This window comes from Struthio camelus, chromosome 27 (genome assembly GCF_040807025.1).
Source record: "Struthio camelus isolate bStrCam1 chromosome 27, bStrCam1.hap1, whole genome shotgun sequence".
NCBI classification, from domain to species: domain Eukaryota; kingdom Metazoa; phylum Chordata; class Aves; order Struthioniformes; family Struthionidae; genus Struthio; species Struthio camelus.
The window spans coordinates 5,928,144-5,954,505 of NC_090968.1; the positions used below are offsets into that span (position 1 = coordinate 5,928,144).

General features: G+C 53.7%; 1 protein-coding gene across 3 annotated transcripts; it reads left to right on the forward strand.

Moving 5' to 3' along the window:
* Positions 1-24,406, forward strand: LZTS1 (leucine zipper tumor suppressor 1). 3 transcript variants are annotated; one of them, XM_068920899.1, is made up of 4 exons: positions 1-49; positions 17,205-17,692; positions 18,228-19,049; positions 20,592-24,406. In XM_068920899.1, exons 2-4 carry the CDS (start codon positions 17,342-17,344, stop codon positions 21,270-21,272), a joined length of 1,854 nt encoding a protein of 617 aa, XP_068777000.1. In that variant the 5' UTR covers positions 1-49; positions 17,205-17,341; the 3' UTR covers positions 21,273-24,406. The 3 variants fall into 3 exon arrangements, with proteins under 3 accessions (XP_068777000.1, XP_068776997.1, XP_068776999.1); XM_068920896.1 differs by lacking the exon at positions 1-49 and adding an exon at positions 747-848; XM_068920898.1 differs by lacking the exon at positions 1-49 and adding an exon at positions 1,169-1,456.
* Positions 24,407-26,362: the final 1,956 nt, after the last annotated feature.

Below are 26,362 nucleotides of genomic sequence, written 5' to 3' on the forward strand. Positions count from 1 at the left end.
CGAGCAGGCCTGCTCGGTGGGAGCAGGCAGGAAACCTGCCTCCGCCTAGGTGAGGAGGAAGGTGAACAGATTTCCCCGGAGGCCGGCTGAGCAGGGAGGGAGGGACGCGGGAACGTTACTGCACCTCCAAGGCAGCTCCATTGTCCGGGGCAGCGGCCGCCTTTCCTGCCCCGTGCATGCACGCGCCCGGGCAGTCACCGCAGGGCAGCTCACGCGCGATGCCTCGTTCATGGAGCCAAAGGCCGTTAAGCGAGGCTCAGCTCGGGCAAGGTAAGGCAGGCACCTTGCAGCTCAGCTGGCTCAGAGCCCTTGGCAGCCAGTACCGTGCCTCGGCTTCCCGTCTGCGCCCAGGGCGGTTCTGGCCATGGCCCCCACGGCATCGGTCCCCCGCGGCCGGGGCCTGGGGATCGTGTCCTTGCTTCCACCAGCCGGGGAGAGACACGCTGCCCACCCCAGCCCGTGGTCACCCCAAACGGCGGGCGCCGGAGGCCGTTTCCCACCCCTGCTCCAAGCCAAGCAGAGCAGAAGCACCAGCCCAGACCCCTCCCGGCCTGGGGCAGCTCCCGGAGAGCCTCCAAAGGCGGGCTAGGAGCGGAGGCCGCCGACGGCCGAAAGCGGGCTGCCCGGCCGGGGGCAGAGCCGGCGGCGGGCGCGGGGCTCGGCGCTGCCGGCGCCCGCGACACAAAGGCCGGGGGCTGCGCCCGCGCGGGCCAATGCGCGGGGCGCGGGGCGCCAGGCTCCTCCTCCGCCGCGCCGCGCCGGGGATGCTGCTGCCGGGCACGCACCGCGGAGCCGCGCCGGGGCCCGCCGCCGCCGCCGCCGCCGGGGGAAGCAGCCGGCCACGGAAGGTAGCGGCGGCTCCCGGGGCGGCGGAGCGGGGGCTGCACGGCCGGGCTGGCGCCTCCCGGCCCCGGGCAGGGCGGAGCGGCCGCAGGGAGCCGGGGCCGGGGCCGGGGCGGCCGCGCTGCCCGCCGCGGGGATGGGGACGGGGAGGCCGAGCGGCGGCGGCGGCGCTGCGCGGGGAGGCGGCAGCGGCCGCGGGGACAGCGCGGGGGGACGCGGCGGGGGCCGGCGCGGAGACAAAGCGCGTCCCCCCGGGCAGAGCCCGCGGGGAGAGCCGCAGCCGCCAGCCGGTCTCGCTGCCGGGCTGTGGGCTCAGCTCCGGCCTTCCACTTCCTTCTTAACGTCCCGAAAACTTCTTGGCGAAGAGCCTCTGCGCGTTCAGGGGGCGCAGAGGGGGGCGCGGGCCGCTGCCGCGCGCGCAGGAGCCCCCAGACTCCCCAGGCAGAGGAGGAAACGAGCAGATGCCGCTGGTTCGTTGTCAGCTCGGAGCCGCGCTCAGGAAGCGGAGCGGCGGCCCGTGCCGGAGACGGTGCGCTGGTAGCGCCGGCGCGCGGGGGAAGCGCGGCTGGAGGAGGACGAGCGGGCAGCGCGCAGGAGCGAGGCTGCGGCTCGGGTAGGTGTCTGGTACCTCCGCGCACAGGTAGCAACGTTATATCGTTACGGGCGAGTGTGCAGCCAGGTACCGCTGGAAGTACTTTAGCATCCGCTCATGTGCACGTATGTGCGGCTGTGCACAATCGCGTGCTGATGCGCTCTTCTCTGCATGTGTGTGTGTGCGCGCCTTGTGCGGGCTGGGGGATGTGCGCTGATTTGCGCGCACAGGTGTGTGCGTGTTGGGGAGGTTAGCGCTGACCAGCGGTTGCACAGCTCGCGGTGGTGCCTGCCTTATCTTCAGGCTCATCTGGATTTCATATGCAAGCGCTGCAAAGCCAGGGATTAATTTCTGCCTGTAAAAGCAATGCTCGACCGTCCCTGTGGCAGAAGTCAGCTCAGGGCTATCACTTCTCACCGCGTTGGCACTTTGCATCCAATGTCAGAGCAGCCGCACAGCCCAGCAGCCCTGCGCGCCAGCAGAGGCAAGCACAGGACTGGGCCATGGGCTCGGCGTGGCTGTGGCTGGCTGATGAGTTTGTGCCTTGCTGTCTCTGAGGGGTTTGATGCCTATTCAGACTTTGCAGAGAGCGTCTTTTTCTCATGGTTAGGGGTATTTGGCCAAGGCTGCGAGTCCCCAGTAGGGTGGCAGGAAGGTCCAGCGCAGACAAGTGTGCACAAGCCTGTGCAGGAGCTCTGATAGCTCCATCCAGCCCCTCCTCCCACCCCAGCCCTGAGCTCACCCTGCACGCTTGTGCCCGCACCCTCAATCCCAAGCTCTTTTTCCCAGGGGAGTTTGCATCTGCTTTCCTGTCATCCCCTTACGCTAGCACTTGCGCTACGCTGGCGCTCAGCCCCTGCCAGCAGTGCTGTGCCCCTGCCCCTCAGGACCATCCTCACCCACGGCTGCCGCAGCACACCACTTCTTCCTCTCTCCCACGGTAACTAGTGAATTGAGGCCTGTGAACTCCTTGCATTTGTGTCTCGGTATGCCGGTGGCAAAGGCGGCAGCGCTGTCCCGTTTCCCTGAGCAGGCTGCTGCTTTGGCAGTAATTACACATCCACGTTCCCCCAGAGCTGCTTTTCCTCACTGAAGGCTGCCGCAAGCGGAGCACGAGCAGGAACGAAAGCCCTCGCGTGTCCCCGCTGCCTGGCCTCCTGACGCCATCGCTGCAGACACCGATTAACCCCTCCAAAATAGCTGCCAGGGGAGAGTCTGCCAGGCTCCCTGCGTGGACCCAGCCTCCCGCACCGGCCCGCCGGCACGGCCGTGCTCCCCTCCCCGAGCCTGCGCGGGGCCCCTCCGCGTGGCACGGCCTGCCCAGCTCGCACCTACTCCTTGCGGCCAGCTGCAGGCTGGGTTTTTTCAAGGGTTTGCAAAGCCCTCCGCTTAGCCGTTTTGCTTGCCGTCCACTGCGGTATCACCCGTGCAATTAATCACCGGGGCCATTAATCAGTGGGACAAAGAACTGTAAGTGCAAAATCATCAGCACAGTCAGCAGCGGGGCAATTAATGGCAGCTGCAAAAGTGCACTCAGAAACACAATTGCACCCTATGTGGGATGCTCTCAGCTCCCCGCCCAGCCTCCAGCCCCGTCTCCGTGATGCGCGCCGGTGGGGCCGCGCTCGCAGCCGTGGCAGCTCCTCGCCCTCGGAGCCCCAGCTGTGCCCGTGCCCCGCCTGCTCTCCGGGTGACCCCCTCCTCTCGGCGCCGCGGGCTGCTAAATTGGTCCTGAGTCGTTCTTTTCCACCCACTCTTTAGTCACTCTTCCCTGGCAGGCAGCGCTGCGGAGTGGTGGGAGGCAAATGAATGTGAGATTCAGGCAGGAAAATGAGGTTTCAAGAAAAGCCAGCTCCCCTGCAAACTCCCGAAGCGGGCTCAGGGACTTCCAGGCAGGCTTTCTGTGCCAAGGGTGCGAGGTACAGACCCCCTCCACCCAGGTTGGCTTTGGTGAAGGGGACACTGGAGAAAGGGGGGGAAAGCTCCACCCTGGCAGATGCTCTGCTCCAGTGCAGGGCCAGGCAAAGACAGGGCTGTTCATGGGGAAGGAGGGTGACGTTACTGGACAGTTATTGGGGTCTTTGGAGCTGGAAGGAGAGCATCCAAGTCTGCCTTCAATGCAATGCTCTCAGCTGCCTGGATGAGCAGAGTGGAAAATATAGATAGGGAAGGACATGGGGAGGGAAGGATCAGTGGATGGATGGGGAAAGACCTGGAGGAACCAGGAAGGCAACTGTTCGGCTCCCCCTCTAAGAAGGGGAAAGCACCCCTGGGGACAAAACCTCATGTCCTGTCACTACAGGGAGTATTTATTTATGTCACCAGGGACACCAGCAGGATCCCTTTGCTAGGTCCCCCCGGAGCTGCTCTGTGGGTAGTGCAGCAGAGCCAAGACTGTTGCACCCAGGCACTCTCTGCTAGCTGCCTGCTGCTCTGCCCTCTTGGGCCTCCCTCGGCCCTTGCTTTGATGATTTTGTTAGCCTTAGATCCCTGTTTTCCCCTCTTTGAAAGCCTTTACTCTGCTGTGAGCAAGTATGGTCATGCTCAGCACGCTTTCAAGAGAGGTATCTGTGGCATGCAGAGAGGTGGGCAGACAGACGCTCGCGGTGCAACTGGGAGCAAACCCAGAAGGGCTGGTGCCACCCAGATCACCCCCACTCTTACCGGGCAGCGTGCTGGCCATGGCATTCAGTGTGCACACCGGGAGCCTGGCACGTATCACCCGTCATTCGTTCCCAGCGCTGCTCCCCCAGGACCGGATCGCGTGTGCACTGTCCCTGGGGACATTCAAAACCCTGTCCCCACCTCAGACAGCGTGAGCTGAGCTCCCGGCTTGCCAGCTCGCGCAGGAGGACACTTGCTCTTCCCCGGCAGAGCCCATGCTGTAAAGTACTGCGTGGACAAGTGTGAAAAGATAGTATCACTGAAACCATTAAAGGAAACGGGTGCTATATTTGCTCCTCGAAGCACAGACTGGTGTAAAAAGGATCACGGTAGGGTGCTACTCAATAACAGAGCCACACGTGCTTTGATCAGGCAGCACCGCGCGTGCCCTGTGCACCGAGGCATGGGGCTTCAGTCCTACAGAGTTTAGAAAAAACTTAGCACTGACAGGAAACTTGGTGTTTTTTCTAGTCCCCCTTAATGTTGACTTTTGTGTGTGTGTTTATAAATATTTCTTTCTCTGCCGCGTGCTTCTCTTTGGTTAGCTGGTTGAGAAGTCTTAAAAGTCACCCCCTGCCTAATTTATGTGACATTACACATTTACCACGTTGCCCTTGGGCTTGTCTTTGTGGTTTTCTCCGGGAGACTGCTCCTAGGCACGCAGCCACAGAAAGCCCCTCCGTGGAAGTGAAAAGAAAGCTGCAGCGAGAGCCAGGGCGCAGGGAGGAAACGCGAAGCACGCGAGCCTTCGGGTCTGGAGAGCACCGCGGTAAAGGCATGCGGCTGGGAGTGAGCAGGACCTAAGTGGATGGTTGCCATTAGGGATTAGTTAAAAATAGCAGGGAACGTACAAAGACTTGGCACATGGGTCACAAAGTCTTTTTCCTACACAGATTGTTTGTTACTATCGGGTTTTTATCTTGGCTCACATTTTAAAAGGCCCCTTTTGAGCAGGAAGGCTGCACAAATTTATTCCCGAGAAGTCCTGAGCATGGGCACAAATGGCCATTCCCTAGTTTCAGAGGGTAAAATCTGAGGGGAAACATGCCAGTGCCCAAGCAGCCCCGGGATCGCTCCTGCAGCTGCAGCACTGCCAGGGAGCCACGGCAGCGGGCCCTGTCCCTGCGCTGCTTTTCACCTGGGACCTCTGGGCAACACCAGCCTATGGTTCAGACCTTCCTCAAACGCAGACGTTTACCTCTCCATTAGCCTCATCAGCAGTATAAGGCCTCTCTGAAAGCCAGTTCCTTCCAGCAGAGGGTAGCAATGCATGTATATGCTCTGCTGTGCCTTAGAATAAGAGTATTTTTAATTATTAAAGATACTCGTCTTCTGAGCCACTTGCTTTTGGAGAACTGAGCATTTCTCCACCTTAGGGCACTGGCGCTGCTCAGGTCCGAGAGCCTGCAGCTGGATGCTCGCCTGCCTCTTGGTGTGAGAGAGAAGGCCTCCGAAAGGCTCATTTTAACTTGCCATCTTGCAATAACACAAGGCCATTTGCCATCAATGAAATTTTCTAAGGGAAATTTATCGAGGATTTATAAATGCAGACGGGATACATTTGGCCACTTGCCATACTGCATAAGCAAAGAAAACTGTCATAGGTTCTAATTCGGCATGAAAATTGGAAGGAACACTTAGATCGTTAATTGCCTTTTAACAAAACATCAGTGGTAACAGCAGCAAAAGCCAGAACTGATCAACACACTTGCCTCTCTGAAATGCAAGTGCCTGTGTTTGTTTATTTTTTTAGACAATTAAATGACATCTCTGTAAGCCAGTTATGGATTATCTTGTGTAAAGGTTAATTGAATATTACTTGCAACTTTGATGTACGTTTCTCTTTTGAGAGAATCGCTACATTTGGCAGCCAGGAATTAAAGGTGTGGTTTTCACAACAGGCCAAATTTGAAAAAAGAGGCAGAGGCAAATAGGAGGCAAGAACTGAATTTGCCTTTTTTCCCCCTTGCTGTGGCTGCTGCATAGAAGACTGGTTGAGCAGAGCAGGGATGAGGATATGTAACACACGCTGGAAAGCGCGAGAGGGAGTTGAAGGAGGAAGAGACAGTGGCAGCACAGCAGATGCCTTTGCACAGCAAGGACCAAGATTGGCTCTTTGTCAACATGCAGAAGTTGCCTTTTCTCAGCTCCCACTTGGCTGAGCATCACACAGGGTACAAAAATACCCAGCATTTAGACAAATCACAGGATAAGTGGCATCACAAACAAGAACAGTAGCACAGATAGAAATTGCACAGCTTAATTTTGGAGCTCAGGTGCTGCAATGCTGAGGCTTGCCTTGACATGGAAAAGTTTAGTTTGTTGAAAGATCTTTAGCTCCTGCCTCAGAACATTTCATCTGAGACAGTCTCCTGCTAAGGACAGAGATCCAGGGTTTTCAGCTATGCTAGATGTCCAGAGCAGAGTTATTTTCCCTCCTGTTTCTTAAGGAGAGCAGCTAAAGCTTCCTACTGCAACAGGCAGTTTCCCGCTGATGATTTAGAATCCTTTTCTTTCTTTCTTTCTTTCTTTCTTTCCACCTGCTCTCTCCCTCTTCACTTTCATTCCTGTCTCTCCATCTCATGCACCATGCTGGGCTCCACTCCTACTACAGCAAATTCTCCCTTTAAGAGTATGTTCTAGGAGAACCAGCATCATCTCAGCCTCTGGCTGCTAATATCCTTCCTGAACTGCCCATCATCAAAGAGAGGAAAGCCAGAGAGATAGCAGAAGGTAGGTGCAGAGAGCAGCAATTGCCGCAGGCTCTGCAAGCACTCATGTTGCACATGAACTGGATGGAGGCCCTAGGCCTGGCAGGGCTGAGAAAGAAGCAGCATGGATCTGCTTCCCGAACCCCAGATATACAAAGGAGGTGCCAAAAGCCTAGAGGAGCTGAAGGAGCAGGCAGCAGAAAGAGAGTGGAGCCAGCTGCACCTCCCAAGCACTTACCTACCAGCCGGGAGGGTGGGCAGGCTGGGCAGCATCATCCAGCCAGAGGATGGGAGGCAGTAAAGGGTAGGGCCTTGCACAGAGTGGCTCCTGGCTGCTTTTCAGCTGCTTAGGAGGGGAGGAGAGACAATAAAAGATGAGAAGATTGCAAACAGAGCCCTGTCTCCATGGTAGCCTGCAGCTCCACTTCTAAATTTTCACTGTACGTGAAAAGGCTACTTCTCCTCTGTATATTTTGGGGGGAATTTTGCAGTGGAAAAAACCTTAGATCAACCTTAGATCAGGTATTTCCTGGCAGTTAGTGATGACTAGCTTGTGGAAGAAACCTTTGGTGCTACCATCTTGTCACAGCCTGGTGTGAAATGGGCTCCCTGTCCCTCATTACTGTGTTAGCTGTAGGTAGCAGGACTGAGGAAGGAAGACAAGTAAAGCCCCGTGTCTTAACAGTGCAACTAGAGAGCTGGGAGGAAAAGTATTTAGGGCTCATCTCAGGTTACATGAGGCTCTTGCTATTTTTAACTGGACACTTCAATTAAGCCTCAGGGAATCGGCATAAGAGGTGTGCAGGACACCACGCCTTGCTAGTTTGGCTGCTGACAGGGCTACAGGTATTAATGCAGGCTACAGTTATTCAGATTACCACCAGTGCAGATCTCCTCTGCAGACAGGTTAAAGGGCAGTGTCTCTGCGACTTCCCAGCTACAGTTCAGAGGCACCTGCAGGGACACACAGAAAGGCTGAGCTGTCTACTGCCTTGGGCAAGCCAGACCCGTGCAACCATCTTTTCTGGATGCCCCCCACATGCTCACACCCTGGCAGATTGTGTTTTATAGGGTCAGAAATAGATGTGTGAAAAGGGGCCTTGCAGATCTGAAGCGAAAGCCACGCTCAGCTGTCGCCCACCTCGGCACCAGCTGCCAGCCCCAGACGGTTCCAGGCCCCTAAATAGCTCTCCCGTGGCAGGGACGCGAGGTCCCTTCACCCTCCTCTGAGAGAAGCAGTCACTCTGCACCTGCCAGCCTTGCTGGGAAGGGCAGCGACGACTGATAACGCCTGCAAGATCCTTGCTGGGATTGTGCACCCCCCTCTCCCCTACAGCACCCTGAGAGCTGATCCGCAGCTCTTTGTCATCAGAGTATTGCACAAACCTCTCCCAGAAACTTGTCCTGTTCAGAGAAGAGTCCTGTGAGCATCTGGTAGAGATTGAATTGCTGCTAGTGGCCCAGGTGAGGTGCCTCGGAGCAAGGGCTCTCGGTGCTAGCCCGGCTGTTTCACGTTGAGCAATTGTGCTTGTTAGGGGAGGGTTGTGAATTCACCACAATCTGGACGTCGTGGCTATTTTCCAGTTGCAGAGGGAACTGTGAGCTCTCATTGCCATTCAGGTATGCCTTCCAGATCCCCAAAGAGTCAGCAAACCTGCAAAAGACAAAAGCAGGGACCAGAACATTTCTGAGTTTCCAATTAGCAGGGCTTTAATTGCAGTATTAGTTGCTCATTAGTGGGAAAAGCCAGATGCTCTTAGGAATTAAATAAGCTGAAAAGATCTTTCTCTCCAACCCAGGAATATTTAACTCTGGCTCATGCAAGTATTTCCTTTGTACTGGGAGCATGACTGATATGACTTGTGTGGGTGCAGTGCTCGGGTGTTGAATCACTGATGAGCTCCGAAATCTGTATGATGTGAGCTCCTGGCAAAAGTGGGGATGAAACTGCGAGTAGATCTGGGTATTTCTGGGTGACACAGGTGGGGTTTCTTCACATGTGGTCAAGTGAAGGTTGAGAACTGTTTCCTCACCATAAACTCATGCAGAAATTTACAGAGCAGTATGTAACCCTAAGCTGGAGAGCCTTGTAGGTGACATTTAAGCTCAGAAGACAGAGCCAGAAAGTTTTTAGGCTCTGGTCTGAGCTGAGAACTGGGCAACTAGGGATGTCACAGATAAGACTGAGGGTTATTTGCAGAAATATATGGCATAAGGAGCATAAAGAGGAGCTATGGATCAAGATGGGGTTGTAATAACAGGGAAAGTAGAGGATCAGACTGAAAGAGCAGTCTAGGGATATTCCCATGATGCCCTACCGTTACTATGTCTGCATCCAGCATGTGCAGAGCTTTATACAGGGCTGAGCGCTCTTGGGAACGTGTAATGACCCCTCTTTGACGTCGGATGGACCTGGCGTCCCTGCATGCTGAGGGCAAGGCACAGGGATGGTGGGAGGCTCTGGGACTGTTGGAGCCCAGCTCCTGATAACAATGCAGTTTGAATTTGTGCACTGTGAAGCTATTTAATAACTGCAGCTGTGTGGGGGAGAGCTGAGGCATTTCGGCACTGGAAATCACTCCTTTCGTTCTGTGGGCAGAAAACATGGACTGGCTTTGTAAACAGTGCTGCCTCTCCGAGGTCGATGCAAACAGTGCTTGCATGCTGTACAGGTGAGGCAGGGACTGTTTGCTTCTCCAGTTCCTTGCATGAGGGAAGTGAGGCCTTATTTTAATAACACCATCCTGTTGCTAACTGCTGGCCAAGCTCACAGGTGGGAGCAAGTTAAGCAGGTGCTGTTTTGTCCCCTCTTGCAGCATCACTCAGTGACCTTGTGCACGGCAATCAGCTCCTTCTCAGTCTTGCAGCATACAGCTCTGAGCAGGTTGCTGGGACGCTGCTCACTGCAGCCCTCTCCACCTGTGTATGAAGCAATCAGCAGCCCCAGAGACAGGGCTTTCCCTAGTACATGTGGCTCTCCAGCCAGATGGGGAGGACACCAAGGCCCAGGCAAAGCAGCCTGTGCCGTGGGGATGTTGAGGAGTACTGCAGGGACCTGGCTTTTCTGCTCATTCATCTCTTCAGTGGGGCTCAGCTGCTGATTCCCTGAAAATCAATTACACAGTCCCCAGTCCAGCCCTATCCAAATAGGTCACTCTGCTCATCTCGTGACTTTCCTGTGGGCTTTAACAGACTCTAAACTCCTTGCAGGCTGCCAAGGCAAACACCAGCTTTTCCTGGGAACAAATGCCTGCTAGCTGAGGTTAAGGCCTTCTAGCCACCAGCTCCAAGCGTTTCTGGTTTGTCTCATTTCTAAGTCCCTCTCAGTAGGGAGACAGAAAGAATAATACACCACCACTTTCTCTAAGCCCGCGTATTTGCTTATGTTATTAGTTTGTGCTCGGGCTAACTGTCCAGTAAGCATTTGCTGGTGAGAAAGCACAAGGCTCTGCAGAAATGCAGACATTTGAAGTCATGAGACTTTGCTGACTTAACGTCAACTTTGTGCAATTGTCCCCAGGCAGGGACAGGATCCTCTCCCTGCATCGGCAAGGGCTCCTGCTCAGGGAAGCACAGTGGTTTCCCCATGGAAGGATCAGACAACAAAGAAGTAGGCAATGCACAGCGGGTGGTGAGTTGATATCCTCTAAAACTCACTCTGCCAATATGATTCATCGTTAATTTGAGACATTCCTCTTTTTTCTAGTACTGGCTTCCCCAAACATAGCTTAATCCAATTGCCTCAGTGCCAGCTACATCATCACACTGACAGCTTCACCCTGCTCTCCCATTAAAGCCACTTGTTTTAATTAGGGGGCTTTTGTAGCAGATTCATGTCCAAACCTTTGAGAAACTGCAAAACATGTCACCACTAAAGTATGGCCCTGTTCCCTCACAATTAGGCAGCCTCAGCTCCCTGCTCCTAAGGACACTGGGTAGGTGAGGTAGCTCCCCAGGCCCCAGTAAGACAGAGGACACTGGATGCAGTCCCTCAGGGCTAACCAAGCAAGTCGCTTTAACAGCAATCAGATCGCTGCAAGTGATCCCTTAAACGAGCGTGACAGAAGTGGAGGGCCATCTGTGCAGGGCCCAGGTTGAGGCTGGTGTCTCAATCTCGAAGTACCTTGGAGGGATGGGACATGCAGGATGCACGTGTATGCAGCTCCCTCAAAGCTCTTTCCAAAGCTGATGCTGAATTTGGCATTGATTTCTGGCTTTTCCAGCAGGGCTGGCAGGAAGAAGGGGTGTTTAAGCAACCTCCCATCTGAGCAGTTCTCCAGCAGAAGTTTGATGCAAAGAGGCAGAGCTCTATGCTGGTGATGGGTTTCAAAACTGATGAAGAGTCCCTTTTCTTGCCTTTTTTTCCTGCTTGAGCAATTACACCTTCATCTCCAGGACCTGCAGTAGAATCATCGGTCATCACGTAAGAGCCCAGCTGCCAGGGGACACTGGCAGAGAGACAGCACAATCTACTACTGCTGCACTGGCATTAAGCCCACCAAAATCACTGCCAAACCCACTGCTGGCTCTGCTAACAAGCTTCAGCCAGTGGGTGTGAATTCTCTTAGTGTTCATTGAAATAACATTAAGTGTGATGGACTCCTGGGCTATTAGAGTGGATGTAACATGTAATTGAGGCTGGTTATTCTTCATCTGGAGTGTCCCCCTTCACTAATGGCAAATCAGGACAGAACACATGGTGTGTGCTTTGTGAATCCCTTACTCAATTCACTCCCTGCTTCCCGATCAAAATGATCCCAATGAATGTCAATGAATGAATGGGGGACAATGAATTAGAGTGAATGAAAGCCTTGTAATGGGGCCCTTCACTGGCACCGCGGGACAATTGAGCACCACGAGGATGGCCGTCTGCCTGGGCGGTGTTTGGATTAATTCCCATTAGCGCAATTAGGGTGAAGATTACAGGGTGGGGGCAAGGTTGGCTCTGCTGATGGGGCTCTCCAAACCCCATTGCTGCCATTTCTCTGGAGACCGAAATGAGCAGGTATCTAAGACCTTGTCTCCAGCTGGGCACAGGAAGAGCAGACTGAGCTTGTAAATCTGAACAGACACACACATGCTCACATAGCCCAGGGTCAGCCAGTCTCACTGGCCTGAAGCTTGTTAGGGTGTGCGATGTGGGGACTGAGCTCTTCCAGAAATCAGAACCAACTAATCCTGGTTTTGATTCCAGATTCCAAACCCAGCTCAGTGCTGCACGATTGCTGCAGTCCAAGTTTTGGATCAGCCCATCTCTTCATTAAAACACGTTAGGTGCTTTGGGTAGAATATGCACAGCTATTTACCATGGAAATGCCCACATTTTACCCTGGGGCCACAATTTTTAGTGGCTCAAAGACCCAAGTCATCAAGCAGAACATGGGGACCTCACCTGACAGTAATCTACGGAAAGAGGAAGGAGACTTGTCCTGGATCCAGGCTCTTGGCAGCTGGTACTGCTTCTGTATAATCTGTGCATCTCCCAACAAACACCCAAATGTGTGGGTGCATCTGCACAGAAATGATGAATAACAACACAAGAGGGAAAAAGAGTAGGCGAGAGAGCGCAGGGGAGAAGGAAGCTTTCACATAGCAAGGAGGGAAGAACAGGATCAGCAGGGAAGAAATGAAGGCTTTTTACTAAGGTGATCTGTCTGGCGAAAGCAGAGAGAAAGCAAATGCCTGTGCAACTTTGCAAGGAAGAGGTGATGCGTTTTAGGGAAAGGTTTCAAAGAAACTATGCTGCAAGGAGCTGTGAGGAGATAAGATTAAATTCCTGTAACTCATTCAGAAAGGAGGTGATGGGGAGCGAGTTGTCTCGCCTGTGTGTAATGGCTGGGTAGGCATGACTGGATTTTGGAAAGGAATGTGGGATGCCGTTCATTTTTTCCCCCTCTGTTTCTGCAAAAGCAAGAGTAGGACCATCCACACTTTCAGACCTGATCCTCCAGGTTTGGCCACGTCTGCACAGGTGTTTATCAGCAGACTGTCCTCCGCGTGGTCCCTGCAGGATCCCTGTGCCTCTCAGTGCAGGTCAGGGGCTGATCTTGTCCTTAGCAGTGATGATTTTCTCTTGCCTTTTATAATTCTCCTGAAAGCAAGGGCAGGGGATGCTGCAGTTAGATGCTGTGCATACTCCAAATAGCTGTGAGCAGCAGGACCAAAAAGCAAACCCCACTCATGACTTGTTACCACTCCACTTCAATTGATTTTGTTATCAGGCCCTTGAAATCCCATGAAGGGCTACCTAGCCAGAGTCAGACACAACTCCCTGCCTCCAAGCACAACGTCTCAAATCCATCATTTAACACCCAGTGTGCCCCGTTGCTCCGACCCGCGCAGGCGGGGAACAAAGGCCGGGGGTCCTGTGGCTCCGGCTCATGGAGACGCACAGTGAGGGCCGACCAAGGCGGGGTCTTGCGCTGTCATCTTATTCCCCCTCCCCATCACTAGCACATACAAAAGAGCAAGGGGCGCTTTGAGGGTCTAATTTGCCAGAGGCGGCAGAGCAAGAGGGAAAGGCTTGTGTCTGTTCTGGCTTTCTGTCCTCATTAATTGGTGAGTGACAGGGCAAATCACATTTTAAAGTAATCACATTTAACACAGAGTCGGGCATGGCCCAGGAGCGGAGCAGATGGAGATTTGCAGCATTCAGAAAAGTTAATGGCTTCAAGGGCAAAGGCGCGTGCAGGGATGGGGTGATACAGTAGTACTGCCATCACACACTGACAAACACACAATAGACACACATACCCCGCAGATACACATGGATCCAGCCCACATCTTCACCCAGAGACACCCTACCCACTTATCCAGGTGACGTGCCCCACTCGCAATGGCGCAAGTTCCCTCTTTGCACGCAGCACAAGCGCAGGAGCAGTGCTGCGTGCGCGACAGACCCAGCTATGCGCAACGCACACCCCATCCCCAACACTTCCACGCACAGCTGCTGCACGCTTGCACCCTGCTATGTAGAGGCAGATGCAGATAATGGGCACCCACCATTGCCAAGGCGCATTTTCAGATCCTGCACTCTCAGCATCGTGGGTTTTTTTTTCCAACCATTTTTACAGTGAGGGTGTCACTTTGCAATATGTCTAACATAACCATGGCTGTTGCCAATCATGCAAAAACCCTTCCAAAAATATGTACATAAAATGACTAGGTTTTGGTTGGCTCAGCAAGCTGATCTGGCTCCCGAGGGAGTCGCGCGGTCACTAGATCTGACGCAGGGAAGACGTAAGCATGCGCTATTGAGGCTGAACAAGGAAGGGGGACAAGCCAGGTCCCTCCTTTCGGAGATTCCCTGAAGCTGGAGTACAAGCCTGAGCTCTTTGCTAGCCCGGACACGCTTAGTTTGCTTCCCTGGGCTCCGAGTGGCCAGCAGTCTGGCTGTCTCCAGAGCCTTTTGCTTTCTGCTAACACTGTGCAGTGAATGCCAACTCCTCTACAGTTTTCAAAACGTTCGTTTCTAAATCAAAAGAGGGAAGAAGAAGAAAAAAGTATACCCAACCCTCTCAGGCATGCGTAGGAGGGTTGGGATTGATTGAAACGCCTCCTGCCAAGAGACTGGAAAGTCCCAGCTAGCTCCCCCCGGCATTTCTCCTGTCTTCTGTAGGCACCCAAGAAACCAAGCGAGCATCCAAATAAAGGGCCTGGCTGCTGCCTGGCAAGGTGCTCTGGCCACAGCTCCGCACCCTCCACCTGACAGCGAGCCTGGCTCCCCCCCAGCGGCAGGTCTGCCCACCCTCTGCTGCTATTTGTTTTAGGTATCAAACCTCCCTGACACCTCTGCCATAGGTGTATGTAAATATAATGGCTGCTTTCCCCTCTCCCGCTCGCACATGTTGAATACTGTCTCTGTGATGCTGTAGCTATAGTTGGCAGCTTTTATGCTGTGACACTGCCTTTTTCTTTTACAGGCACATACACAAACGTGGTGTCGGGAACACATGCTCGCAGAGCAGGCTTCTGTGCCAATTATCCTGTTCCCTGTAGCTATTCCTCCTCCTCCATGCACATCATGCCTCTTACCCTGTAAAAATGAATGAATCCAAAGTCGTTGATCACTTTTAACATATCAGCATCCAGGCAACAGTTCAGACCCTGGTTCTTTGCTTCTCTTAATTTCTCAAAAATGGATTTAGGGATCAAAGTAGATATTCCAGCTTCCTGGGCTTTTCTTTGACATTTAATCAATCTGGGTCCTCAGGGCACAGAAGAAAAGGCTTCGCAGGGATGTGATGGTGGCTCCGTCGGTAGGAGCAATTAAGAAGTCCATCAGGCAAAACCCTCCAGAACAGGTTGGAAACGGGATATGTCTGCGATGGGCTGGCAAAAGGCAGAGGTTAGCATGGCCTCTCTTTAACAGCAACACCCAAAGGGATCCCCAGGCTGGAGCGGAGCCGAGGCAGGACAAGCATGGTCCCCGGGAGGGCGTCCCCGAGCACTGCCCAGGCAGCAGCGTGGAGGGGAGCTGCAAGGAGGACGCCCTGGCAAGGAGTGCCAGGCAGCCCCCCCCACCTCTGTGCTCCTGCCTATCTCTTTCCCTGCAGGACGTAAGCCCTGCCCCCATCCTGGGGAGAGCTTTTACCCCTGGGCAGCCCTCAGCGCCTGCAGGAAGCCTGTTCAGACAACGGGACCCCCCGCAAAGCGGTGCACACCCCAGAGAGGAGATCCAGGCAATGCAACAGCCAGGCTGTGGAGGATGAAAGCTTTTAGCTATTTTGCATGCAGTGGAGAGCAGAAATGTTTCCGATTATTCACACTTCTAAAGTGACTCAGCCACGAAACAATTCCCCTCTCTCATCTTCCTGTGCAATCTGGATTTAGCTCATTTTGATTATGCTCTAATTTCTGCCTACTAGCAGCTCTTTCCCCTTCTCCCCACCTCAGCCTTTAATTATCTAGATGGAAGGTGCATCTCCATTATAACCCTGACACTGGGAGCCAAGCATCGCAAAGGCCATGAGGAGCTGGGTTTCTTTTTTTTCCCCCCCTATAGCAGAGAATACGCAACACCGCATACCTCTGAACCATAATCACAATACTTAGCACATACATAACCCCTCTCGTCTTCTTAAGTGCTGCACAGACATTAAGTGTAATTAAGCCTCACAGCCTCCCTTTTCATGCAGGTTAAGAGGAGCACTGAAAATTGGAAAGAAATCAGAGAGGGACAGGATGATGCAGGAGAGGTTAAGGCGATTGCAGCTTGCGTGGCTGCCAGTCTGACAACCAGAACCATTGGCACAGCACGAGCAGGAGGCAGAGGCACTTGTTGAAATTTGTATCTATCCCCTCTTAAGAATATAAAGATGACTACCAATCCCTTTTCCTCCCCTCCTTATTTTTAATTAAGGCAACAGCTGAGATTCCTTTGTAGCCACATAACCCCACCTGGTCTCATTTGTGCAGGCACCAAGATGCACGCACCTAAGGGTGCTTTGCGCTCAGCGTGTTAGCCACCCTCGAGGTGCTTTCCCTATCGACTGCCGAGGTGCAAAGGCCCAGGCGCTGCAGGACTAGCAACACGAGCGCCGCACGGCGCTGCATCCGCACTGCCAAGGGTCCCGAAGCAGCAGCCAAGCTGTGCTCGCCCTAGTCTGACGCTGAAGCAACCCGGCTCTGGCGACGAGGCTGTGGGCTTGGGCAGGGCCAGCGCCCGCGTCAGCCTTGCTGGCAGACGAGGCCTTCGTCAGCGATAACCGGGCAAGCGGGGAGCAAGCGTGGGCTGCCGCGGAGAGCGCGGTGTTCGGGATGAACTCCCCCAGCTCACCGAGGCCAGAGGCTGCCAAGGCAGGGGTGGCATCACCTTTCCCGGTGAGCCTCCAGGCGCGGGGCAGGAGGCATCCAGCCCGCCGGGAACCGTGCCACGGAGGGTGGCAGCGCGGGTGGCCAGCCGGCCTGGAGCATGCCAGCAGCTTGTGGGAAGCTCCTGGAGCCTTCCCCAGTGGCAGGGGAAAGCTCTGCTCTTTCCCTGCGCTTCCTCGTCTGCCGCCCTCCCTCACGCAGGGCTTTTGCAGAGAGAAAAAAGGCACCCGTGGGCTGCCAGCCGGGTGCCTGCCTTGCTGCGCGGCTCCTTCGCCCTCTGCACGCACCCGAGAACCAGTGCATCTGTACAAACGCGCGCACACCCCACGGCACAAGCTGACCAACCCTGGACACATGCAGGGAAGCACACACATGCTCTTCACACAAGGGCTCACGCCCTCACGTGCTGCTGCCAGCTTTCACCTAGACCGACGTGCCTGTGCAAGGGGCGTGCTTATGCACTCACACAGTCAGAAAACACACATCTCCTGCTGATACCCAAAATGTGGGCTCAAAACGGCGCTCCCCTAGCATACCTCCCAAACTGCTTTTTCTCATCCTGCTCTCTTTGCCTCCCTCAGGACTGCAGCTCTGGGGCGCAGGGAGATCTTTGCTATGATCGCAGCACCAGCCATCTCTACCCACTCCCTGGCCACCTCCCTGCACAGTAAAGCCAGGGTCTCCTCTCTCCGCTATATGCCCCCAGCCCGGGAGCAGCATGGGGAGCGTCAGTAGCCTCATCTCCGGCCACAGCTTCCACAGCAAGCACTGCCGAGCCTCCCAGTACAAACTCCGCAAGTCATCCCACCTGAAAAAGCTGAACAGGTACTCAGACGGGCTGCTTCGTTTCGGCTTCTCCCAGGACTCCAGCCACAAGTCCAGCTCCAAAAGCAGCAAGAACGAGGACTTCTTTTATATCAAGGTCAGCCAGAAAACGCACGGCTCCCACCGGGCGGACTACACATCGCTTTCCGGCGGGGAGCTGGGCAGCCAGGCCGGGACGAGCAGCACGGACTTTGGGACGCCCACCCCTCAGAAACGGATGCCCTTTTCCAATCAGCTGGAACTGGTTAGTAGGGCAGAACATGTCCCACAGACCTGCAGGTCCCCGTTTTCCCCTGCCCCATGGCAGCTGCTTGGGGCACAGCTGCACAGGGGCCCATTCGAGGCTGGTAGCCAGCTGGCTTATTAATACAGGGCTGTGTCCATCTTGACAATCCTTGCCTTAACATGGGTGCAGATCCCACTGACAGGGCTATCCTGGCTTCTGGTCCAGGAGCCGGCTCAAAGAAAATAGGGGGTGCCAAGGAAATGGGAGAGGAGGGACAGCAGGCAGGCACTGAGGGCATCCTGCCACCCCCTGCCTTTCGGGATTTGGGTCAGCAATGTACTCCATATCTTTTCAGTTTCAGTCATGCCTTTTTCCACCAAGAGAAGTAGTTCTAGCTGCCAAGTAGCAGCATCCTCCTGAGCTTCCAGCCCCTCTCCTAAGACCCTAGCCACCCCCACTCTGGGGCCTACGTCCTTAGGGACGGAAGGGACTGGGAAGAAAAGATTAAGTGTCATCAGTCTTCTGTGCTGACCTGCTCTTCTCTTCTCCCCAGGGCACAGAAAAGACTGCCGCAAGACCGACAGCCTTCAAACCAGTGCTGCCCCGGTCCGGTGCCATCCTCCACTCCTCCCCAGAGAATGGCAGTCACATCTCCCAGCAGCTGCATCCTCTGGACAAAGCCAAGGACCAAGAGCTCAAGCCGGTGCTGTGCTCTGGCGCGCTGTCCGACTCCGGCAGGAACTCCATGTCCAGCCTCCCGACCCACAGCACGAGCAGCAGCTACCAGCTTGACCCGCTGGTCACCCCCATGGGACCCATCAGCCGCTTTGGGGGCTCAGCCCACAACATCACCCAGTGTGCTGTCATCCAAGACAGTAACATGATGAGTCTCAAGGCGATGTCCTTCTCTGATGGGGGCAACAAGATCATCAACCCTAGCAAAGCCTCCCACCACCATGCCTCTGAGAAGGCCACTTGCATCCGTTCACCCATCTCCACAGATGAGTCCACCATCCAGGAGCTGGAGCAAAAGCTGCTAGAGAGGGAAGGAGAGCTGCAGGAACTTCAGTCGAGCTTTGAGGAGAAGGAAGTCAACTCCTGTCAGGTTTATGAAGAGAAACAGAGGCGCTGCAAGGAAGAGCTGGAAGGCCTCAAGCAGAAATGCAACAGCAAGCTCAAGCAAACCTCGCAGAAAACCCAGCGGACACAGCAAGTCCTTCACCTCCAGGTGTTCCAGCTGCAGCAGGAGAAGAAACAGCTCCGGGAAGAGCTGGAGAACCTCATGAAAGAGCAAAACCTGCTAGAGACCAAGCTGAGGTCCTATGAGAAGGAGAAGACCAGCTTTGCCCCAGCGCTGGAGGAGACTCAGTGGGAGGTAAGCATCACTGAAGCACATCAGAGCACAGCCTCACAGACTGCAAATGCCAAAAGCAAAGGGTGTGTGTGGAGCAAGGTAGTAGCATCCACACCCTAGACAAACTACACACCTCTTCTCCATTTCTATACCCACATCCACTACTAGCCATGGAAGGTCCGAGGAGTGCATGCAGATAGGTGCATGCACTAAGCACGGGCTTGTAGAGGATATAGCTATTTAAACCAGGGAGAGCTCTAGTCTGTCACATGGAGGCTCTGTAAGTTGTTACTACTGACTGACTCACTACCTCTCTCAGCAATTTAGCACCTCTCATCATAAGGAAACTACTGCATTAAAAAAAAAAAAAAAAACTAGTCATTAAAATAACTTAGTCTTTCCTACCTCTCGCGCAAGGTTCTTCAGGCTGGCTGTCCCAAAGGAGCAGTAAAGCTGCCTTCCCATATGCAAATAGGAACTACTTGAACTTGTCTTGGGCATTTATTACAGAGTAGTAAAACCTTCCACTCCATGCTTGTACTTAATATTCTTACTGATTGGGTATCATTGAACAAAGACAGTTAAACTACTGAAAATTCAGAGGCGAGCCTGCTCATCCACATGAATAAAACAAACAAATATAATTTCATTGCAACTGTACAAAGAGAAGTATAGCTATTGTCTAATGTATTTAGAGGCATACATTTACCTTTGCTCTTTCATCCTTTCAAGGATTTATTATATAATTTTCAGTATTTCTATCTTATTTGCTCCCAAACGGATACTTCCCAAACTGTCAGGGTATGTTTTCAAATGAATCTGAGCTATCTTTTCATGCTGGTTTCTGAACCCTACCAAAATTCCAGCTGCAGGCGCCTCAGCAAGAGTGGCTGGAAGCTGATACCCCAAAATCTCTCTGTGAGCTGATGTATCCAGCAACACTTTAGGATTCAGTTGGATAAGTCAATGGGATTTACGTGCTTCGCTCTCAGTTGCAATTTTGCTGGGTTTTAGGGTGCAGTTGGGCGTTTGCTTGTGAAACAAGCTTAGCAAGTTTATCTGACCACGCGAGCCTTCAGCACTGGTTTTGGCAAAGATGATGTACTGGGTGTTGAAACAGAGAGCTCCCTTGACACAATCCATTTCCACATCTCAGCTGAGGGGTGCCAGCTTCTTAAATCCTTATGGCTATTTCACAAGCAAACCTCTGTCTAGGCTGGGGATGTTCATGCACAGAAAGGCCCCACAGAAGAGCACATTGTCACTTCCAGCTCACCCCAAGAGCCTAGGCAGCACACATGCATCACCCCCTTTGCTGGAGCACTTCTCTGAATGGTTTGGATAAGATGCAGGACATAAACAGCAGCTGGCAGTGTGAAAGCTGTGGCCAGAGCCAATTTCTCAGCCAGAATCTCTGCATTCAGATGCTCAAGTGTGCCCTGGCTTTGTTTGCATGATGCGACAGATCTGCAAAGTGGTTTGCTACTGCCTTGGCTGCTGTTGACAGGGTGTGTTTTTTCCGAGATTCAGCTCTAACTCCAGGTGCTGTGTCCCTCCCCGCAGGTGTGCCAGAAGTCTGGGGAAATCTCCCTCCTGAAGCAGCAGCTGAAGGAATCCCAGACTGAGCTTAACAGCAAGACCACTGAGATCCTCAGCCTGAAAGCTCAGCTGAAAGAGGTGAGGGTGAAGATGGAAAGGCTGGAGATGAAAACCCAGGACCTGGAGGACTCACTGCGCACCAAAGCCATGGAGCTGGAAGTGTGCGAAAATGAGCTCCAGCGCAAGAAGAATGAGTCCGAACTCCTCAGAGAGAAGGTGAACCTGCTAGAGCAAGAGATCGTAGACCTCCGAACAGAGCTTGCCATCCTCAAGGAGCAGCTGAGTGAAGGCCGGGATGGGGCCAGATCTGCCTCCAGCCCAGCCCTGGGGATGGTGGACGATGCACAGGCCTTACAGGGAGAGGTGGAAAGGCTGAAGGCAGAGCTGAAGGCTGAGCGGGACAACAACGAGCAGATGACCTCCAGCTTCCAGCACGAGCGGCAGACATGGAAGGAAGAAAAAGAAAAGGTGATTCATTATCAGAAGCAGCTGCAACAGAGCTACCTGCACATGTACAAAAGGAACCAGAATCTGGAGAAGATGCTCCAGCAGCTTGCCTCAGGGGAAGATGGCAAGGAGCCCATTGAGCTGGATATACCTGGTGCTGATGTCCCCTACGAAGACATCATCGCCACCGAGATCTGACCCAGACATTCCTTCTCCTCCTCGCAAACAGGCATCTCTTCCAGGCAAGAAGTACTTCCTTGCAGCTCAGTTCGTGCTGGGTGCACCTTGTACAGTTCAGATGAGCCATGCATTTATTAGCTGAGCTGATTGCCTGGCCAGCTCGTGAGCCCTTCTCCCCTCCCAGTGTTGCACCATGACGGTGCCCTACGCTGCCTGTCGTGTTAGAGGTGAACAAGCAATTTGTGCCAATGGTGATGTGTCCAGCATCTGCCCCTCGCGTCCAATGCGTCCTCAGCAGGATGCCTTCTGCTCATTTGTAGGATTAAGAAGCCAGAGACAGGGGCAATAAGGGAACAGGACTTTAGCAACAAACTTTCCTATCAGGTAACAAGATGATGCAAAATTCCCAAGGGATCTTCTCCCCACAGGGTGAACGCCAGAGCAATGACTCAAAGGGAACCCGTGAGTAGCACAGCTCTGGGAATGCGGATGCCACAGCCCTTCCTACCTTGTTCAAGAGGAAACAACCAATGCCACATTTCCACCACTGGTCCCTGGCCCACAACCTGCAGAAAGCACTAAGCTGCTCTGAAATTTATTTATCTTTCTCCAGTTGATTCTGATTTCCAGAGAGCAGGTGGCCAGGGAGCCAGCTCGTAAGGAGCAAGAGGATTTGTATCATGCCATTGACCCAGGCAAGAAATCCTGCTCTGCTTCTTCATTCCTTCAGCTATCCTAGAGTGCCTCAGGAATGACTCTACACACACACACACACACACACACACACACACACACACACACACACATGCACACGCTCATTCAAGACCAAGGAGGAATAGCAACCTTAGATTTATAGGGTTGACTCAGCTTTTTTTTCCCCCTAGTGCACACCACTGGAAAGCACCATCTTCTAAAAGGACTAGTGACTCTAAAAGCTCACTCCAAGATACCTTAAAAGAGGCCTGGGTTTCCATAAGGTGCCTCTTGGGAAACAAACTCCTTTCAACTTCCTGAAGTTGAACAGCAAGAATGTAAGCAGCCAGAAATCAGCAGAGTTTTAGAAAATCCCAAATTAATTGCTTCCCACCTTCTCCTTATCTCTACAGAGTTGCAGCAACCAAAAATATGGATCTTTTCACTTTCAGTTATCACAACAGTAACTGCCCCAGGCTGAGCGAGCATCTGGCAGTGAGCTCCTACCTTGTTCCTGCAAATATCCATGTCGTAACTGCCTTTCATTAACGATCGTGGTCCGTGTTGAATCTAAGCAGGTTTCCTATCCCTCACCTAGAGCTGCACCAGCACTTCCCTCCTGCAAGGCCAGGGATCTTCTCCTAACTTGCACTGTAAAACATATCCATGGCGAGCCATTGCTTCCATCTCTGAAGGACAAGGACTTAATATCCCTATTCCCCAGCTGCTGAACTGGTAACTGGATTTAAGGATTAACGGAAATTTCCAAACTGCAGCCAGCCCTGAAGAATCAAGAGTGAAATCAATTTTATTTACCCCAAGGAGGGACTTGGCCCAATGCACAGGCAGAAGGCAATGACCCGACATGCTCTCTCTTTTTCTGCTGTGACTGACTCCCTCCCGCTCTCTCCCCCCTTCAAACTCTGACTGCCTTATTTCCTCCGATGCCATTAAGTCTGCAGGTTCCTGCTGCAGCAGTTGACGGGAGCTGGTAAGAGAAAATGCTCTCATTTTGTTTTCTACCCTAGCTCTTTCCTGCCTTCAGCAAGCGAAAGAAAAGGCTCCACTGCAGCAGCAGGCTTCAGAGGAGTGTGCGCTTGCTGAGGGGCCCAGGAGCAGCCCCTTTCCCAGCCCCCTCGCTGCTCTGCACGGGCCGGCGGCCAGGAGGGAAATCGCCCACCACGCACCTCCGGCAGGTGCCAAACACCCTGCAAGTCAGCCGCTGATGTGCGATAATCGATGTCCCAAGAGCTGAGGCTTGGCAGGGTGGAGGTTTCTAGCTGGGACCACTTTGTACCAGTGCAATGGTATTTTTATTGCAATATGTTTATTTATCCACTAGCAAGCTGGGCCAAACCCCACAAAGCCCTCTCTCCACAGGTTGTGAGGGAGCGTCACGTTGCTGTCCCTGATCCCCCCACAAATTCAGCCAAGGGCTCAAAGCCAGGCTGCCCTTGTGCTACCAGCCTCCCTGCAGCCAGCAGACTCGGAGCAAAAGGATTTCGCATCCCTCACTCCACGCTAGCCTGACAAATGCAAAAGTTGGAAACCAATCTGTGCCTTCTGTACCTCCCCCTCGAGCAATCCCAAGCCACATGCCACCCCACAAGCAACCCCTGTCTGGGCGTCCCGGGCTGGGCACACAGCACTTGCCCATCCTTAGCCATCGTCTGCTGGAAAAAAGCAAACCTCAAATCCAGGTTTCAGCCCTACAGCTCTATGTCAGGACTAGGTCAGGTCACTTTTACTGCAAGCTACAGGGTAGGGGAGCAGTCCCAGCCTTTGCCCAAACCTGCTGAAAGGACAGTTTAGGAGGTCCAGAAGATCAAGGGCAAAAAGAGGATGGCAGACAGCTATCCAGTGCGCATCCGACTCAGCTCTGATTTGTGAGGCCAGAAGGGATTTTCTGCATCATCCAAGCCATAGAGCTTCACTGAGCGGTTTTGTATCCCCCTCCGCATCCCGTGTTCGAGCCAGAGCACAGTTACTGGAAGCTGTTAAGCGTCAAATAAGTGAAAGGAACAGAAGGGAGCAGAGTTCTTCCCGACTGCTCCTTTTTAATAGCTCCTCACAAGGCATTGGCCTTCCCAGGCTTTCCAGCCCTGTTCCTGCCTTGCCCCTGAAGCCAACGGACTCCACTCCCATTGACTTTGAGGGCACCCCGTCCGATTTCCTCACAGCACCAGCCCCGTATCCTCACCAACAAGCGCTGTACAATGTGATCGACTGGAGACATTGACTTGCTGCCTTTGCACAATGCTGTGTTTGACCGTATGCATCGCAGATGTGTCATTCCTTGGTGTGAGTAATGGCTGTCCTGCCCCGCTCCAGGAGAGGCCAGGGTTCAGTCTGTACATATAATTATTTTTCTGCAGGTTTTTTGGATGTTACTTCTGGTGACTGATGTAAACTACTGGTAATTTTATGTTTTTATTTATAAATAAATTTTTTAAAACTTACTTCTCACTCTGAACGATATGAGCTATTTGGCTTTTAAGACCAGAAGGCTGGTGGCCACGCTCACACCTGCGCTTTTGCAGCAGGCAGACCAAACTCACAGGCCAACACATTAACTGGCACCGAAGGCGATAGCTGTTAACACGCTGGGCTGTGTCCTGTGGCCCTGGGGGATCTGCCCCAGGAGTGGTGGCTGTCAGCAGGCTTTGGGGCAAGCAGTGGGGGCTGCAGAGCTGCCAGAGCCCAAATGACCTGCCTAGGTCAGAGCAGGGGATGGGAACTGGCCCTCAGCCATAAGCACTGCTCAAGTTGCCTGGTTCAGCACAGCTGCAAGCAGAAGCTGCTGGAGGAAAAATAACCAAGGGCAAATTGTGCAGCGGTGCACAGACACGTGGGGAGATTGCAACAACACTTTGAGTGACATTTCAAGGGACACGCGCATGTGTGCGATCGATCAGTCCGTCAGCCAAGCCCCCTCCCACATGGTAAGCCTCCACGGCAGTTGGTACCAAGGTCTCCCCTGCACACAACAGGGATGTGCCAAAAGTTCATGCTTCGATGGGGCCTGGGGCACTCTGACCACAGGCCCTGCTCCCATGTCTTTTAGTCAAACGGCTGCCCCCTCTTTTGAGGGAGGTGTGGGTACGACCGTCACTGCTTTGTGGCTGAGAAAAACAGATTTTTCATTCTTTTCGCACCCAGAAGACAGACACGTCTAGGGCTCCCATCGACTTTGCAAAGACAGAAATGGAAAATCATGATGGGAAACACCAACGAGGGCCCTGTCTTCCCCACGCCAGGTTTGCGTTCCCATACTGACTCATTCATACGTATTTCAGGCCTTCACCAACTCCACATCCCACTGAGGCAGATAAGCCCTCTCTTTGCAGCACTCCCTTCGTGTTTGCACGGCAAGCTAAGGAATTACCGAAGCAGGATGCTGTTCAACCAGCTGCTTCATCTTTCCCCTCGGTCTGTGCTAACAAGAGTTCTGTTGCTGGCAGAATTTGGCCCGTGGGAAAGGAGCCGAGACCCTGGCGCCACCTCCCTGGAGCTCTCTTCAGTCTCCCCTGGGACTCCCTGCACTCTGGCTGCTGCAGGGAGTCTCTGATTTTGGCTAGTGCCATAATTGCAAGCACTGCGGCCCAGGGACACCCCGTTTATGGACTTTTTTAGTCTCTGATCTCTGCAAACCAGCTTGCAGTCGCTGCCTGTGGCAGATGCTGCCCCTCACACACCTCTTTATTCACATCGCTCTGCCTTTGAGGAAGCCCCCCGGGCAATGCCGCGGCCCGTCCCCATCTGCCACCGGCAGCGGGAGCCAGCAGAGCAGAGCGTCTGACCTGCCAGTCACCAGCAGCAAAAACGCTCAAAAGCGAATAAAAGCTGCCAAACCAGGATGGCTCTTCCCTGCTCTGGGCATCACACGGGCAAGGCAACGAACGGGCTGCCTCTCGCATGGCAATCCCCAAGCGCCTCAGCCCATCTCCCGGGCACAGCACCCTTCAAGCCCACAAAGGGTTTATCGCAGTGCCAGCCAAGGTCCCCTTTGGGGACTCTGTTCCACCTGGCCCTGTTTGTTTCCAGGCCTGTGAGCGCTTCGCGGTGTGGGCGAATGTCATTATCTCGGCTTCGCAGCTGGGATAACCCATGCATGGAAAAAAGGCAGCTTGCCTCAAGCATACATCAGGCTATCAGAGACAAGGAGATAATCCGCCTGGCCCGAGTCCCAGCCCTGCATGCCACAGGCTTCGCCTTCCCAGCTCTGCAGATTCGTTTGCGTCCCAACCCCATTCACCCCTGCTCCCCCAGCCCCGAGCTCGAGGGCCTGACCTGCCACCTTCTCCCCTTCCTTTGGCAGGGCTCCCAACCTGGGGGACCGGGAAAAACAATTACAGAGCAAGAGATAGAATGAAAACGCCTTAACAAAAGCCCGAGGACATGTTTTGACTATCGAA

Excerpts from the sequence above, each read along its gene's own strand:
- LZTS1 (XM_068920899.1), top strand. The coding sequence starts at position 17,342 with ATGGGGAGCGTCAGTAGCCTCATCTCCGGCCACAGCTTCCACAGCAAG. Across the intron at positions 17,693-18,227 it reads TTTCCAATCAGCTGGAACTG|GGCACAGAAAAGACTGCCGC; the intron begins GTTAGTAGGGCA and ends TCTTCTCCCCAG. Across the intron at positions 19,050-20,591 it reads TGGAGGAGACTCAGTGGGAG|GTGTGCCAGAAGTCTGGGGA; the intron begins GTAAGCATCACT and ends CCCTCCCCGCAG.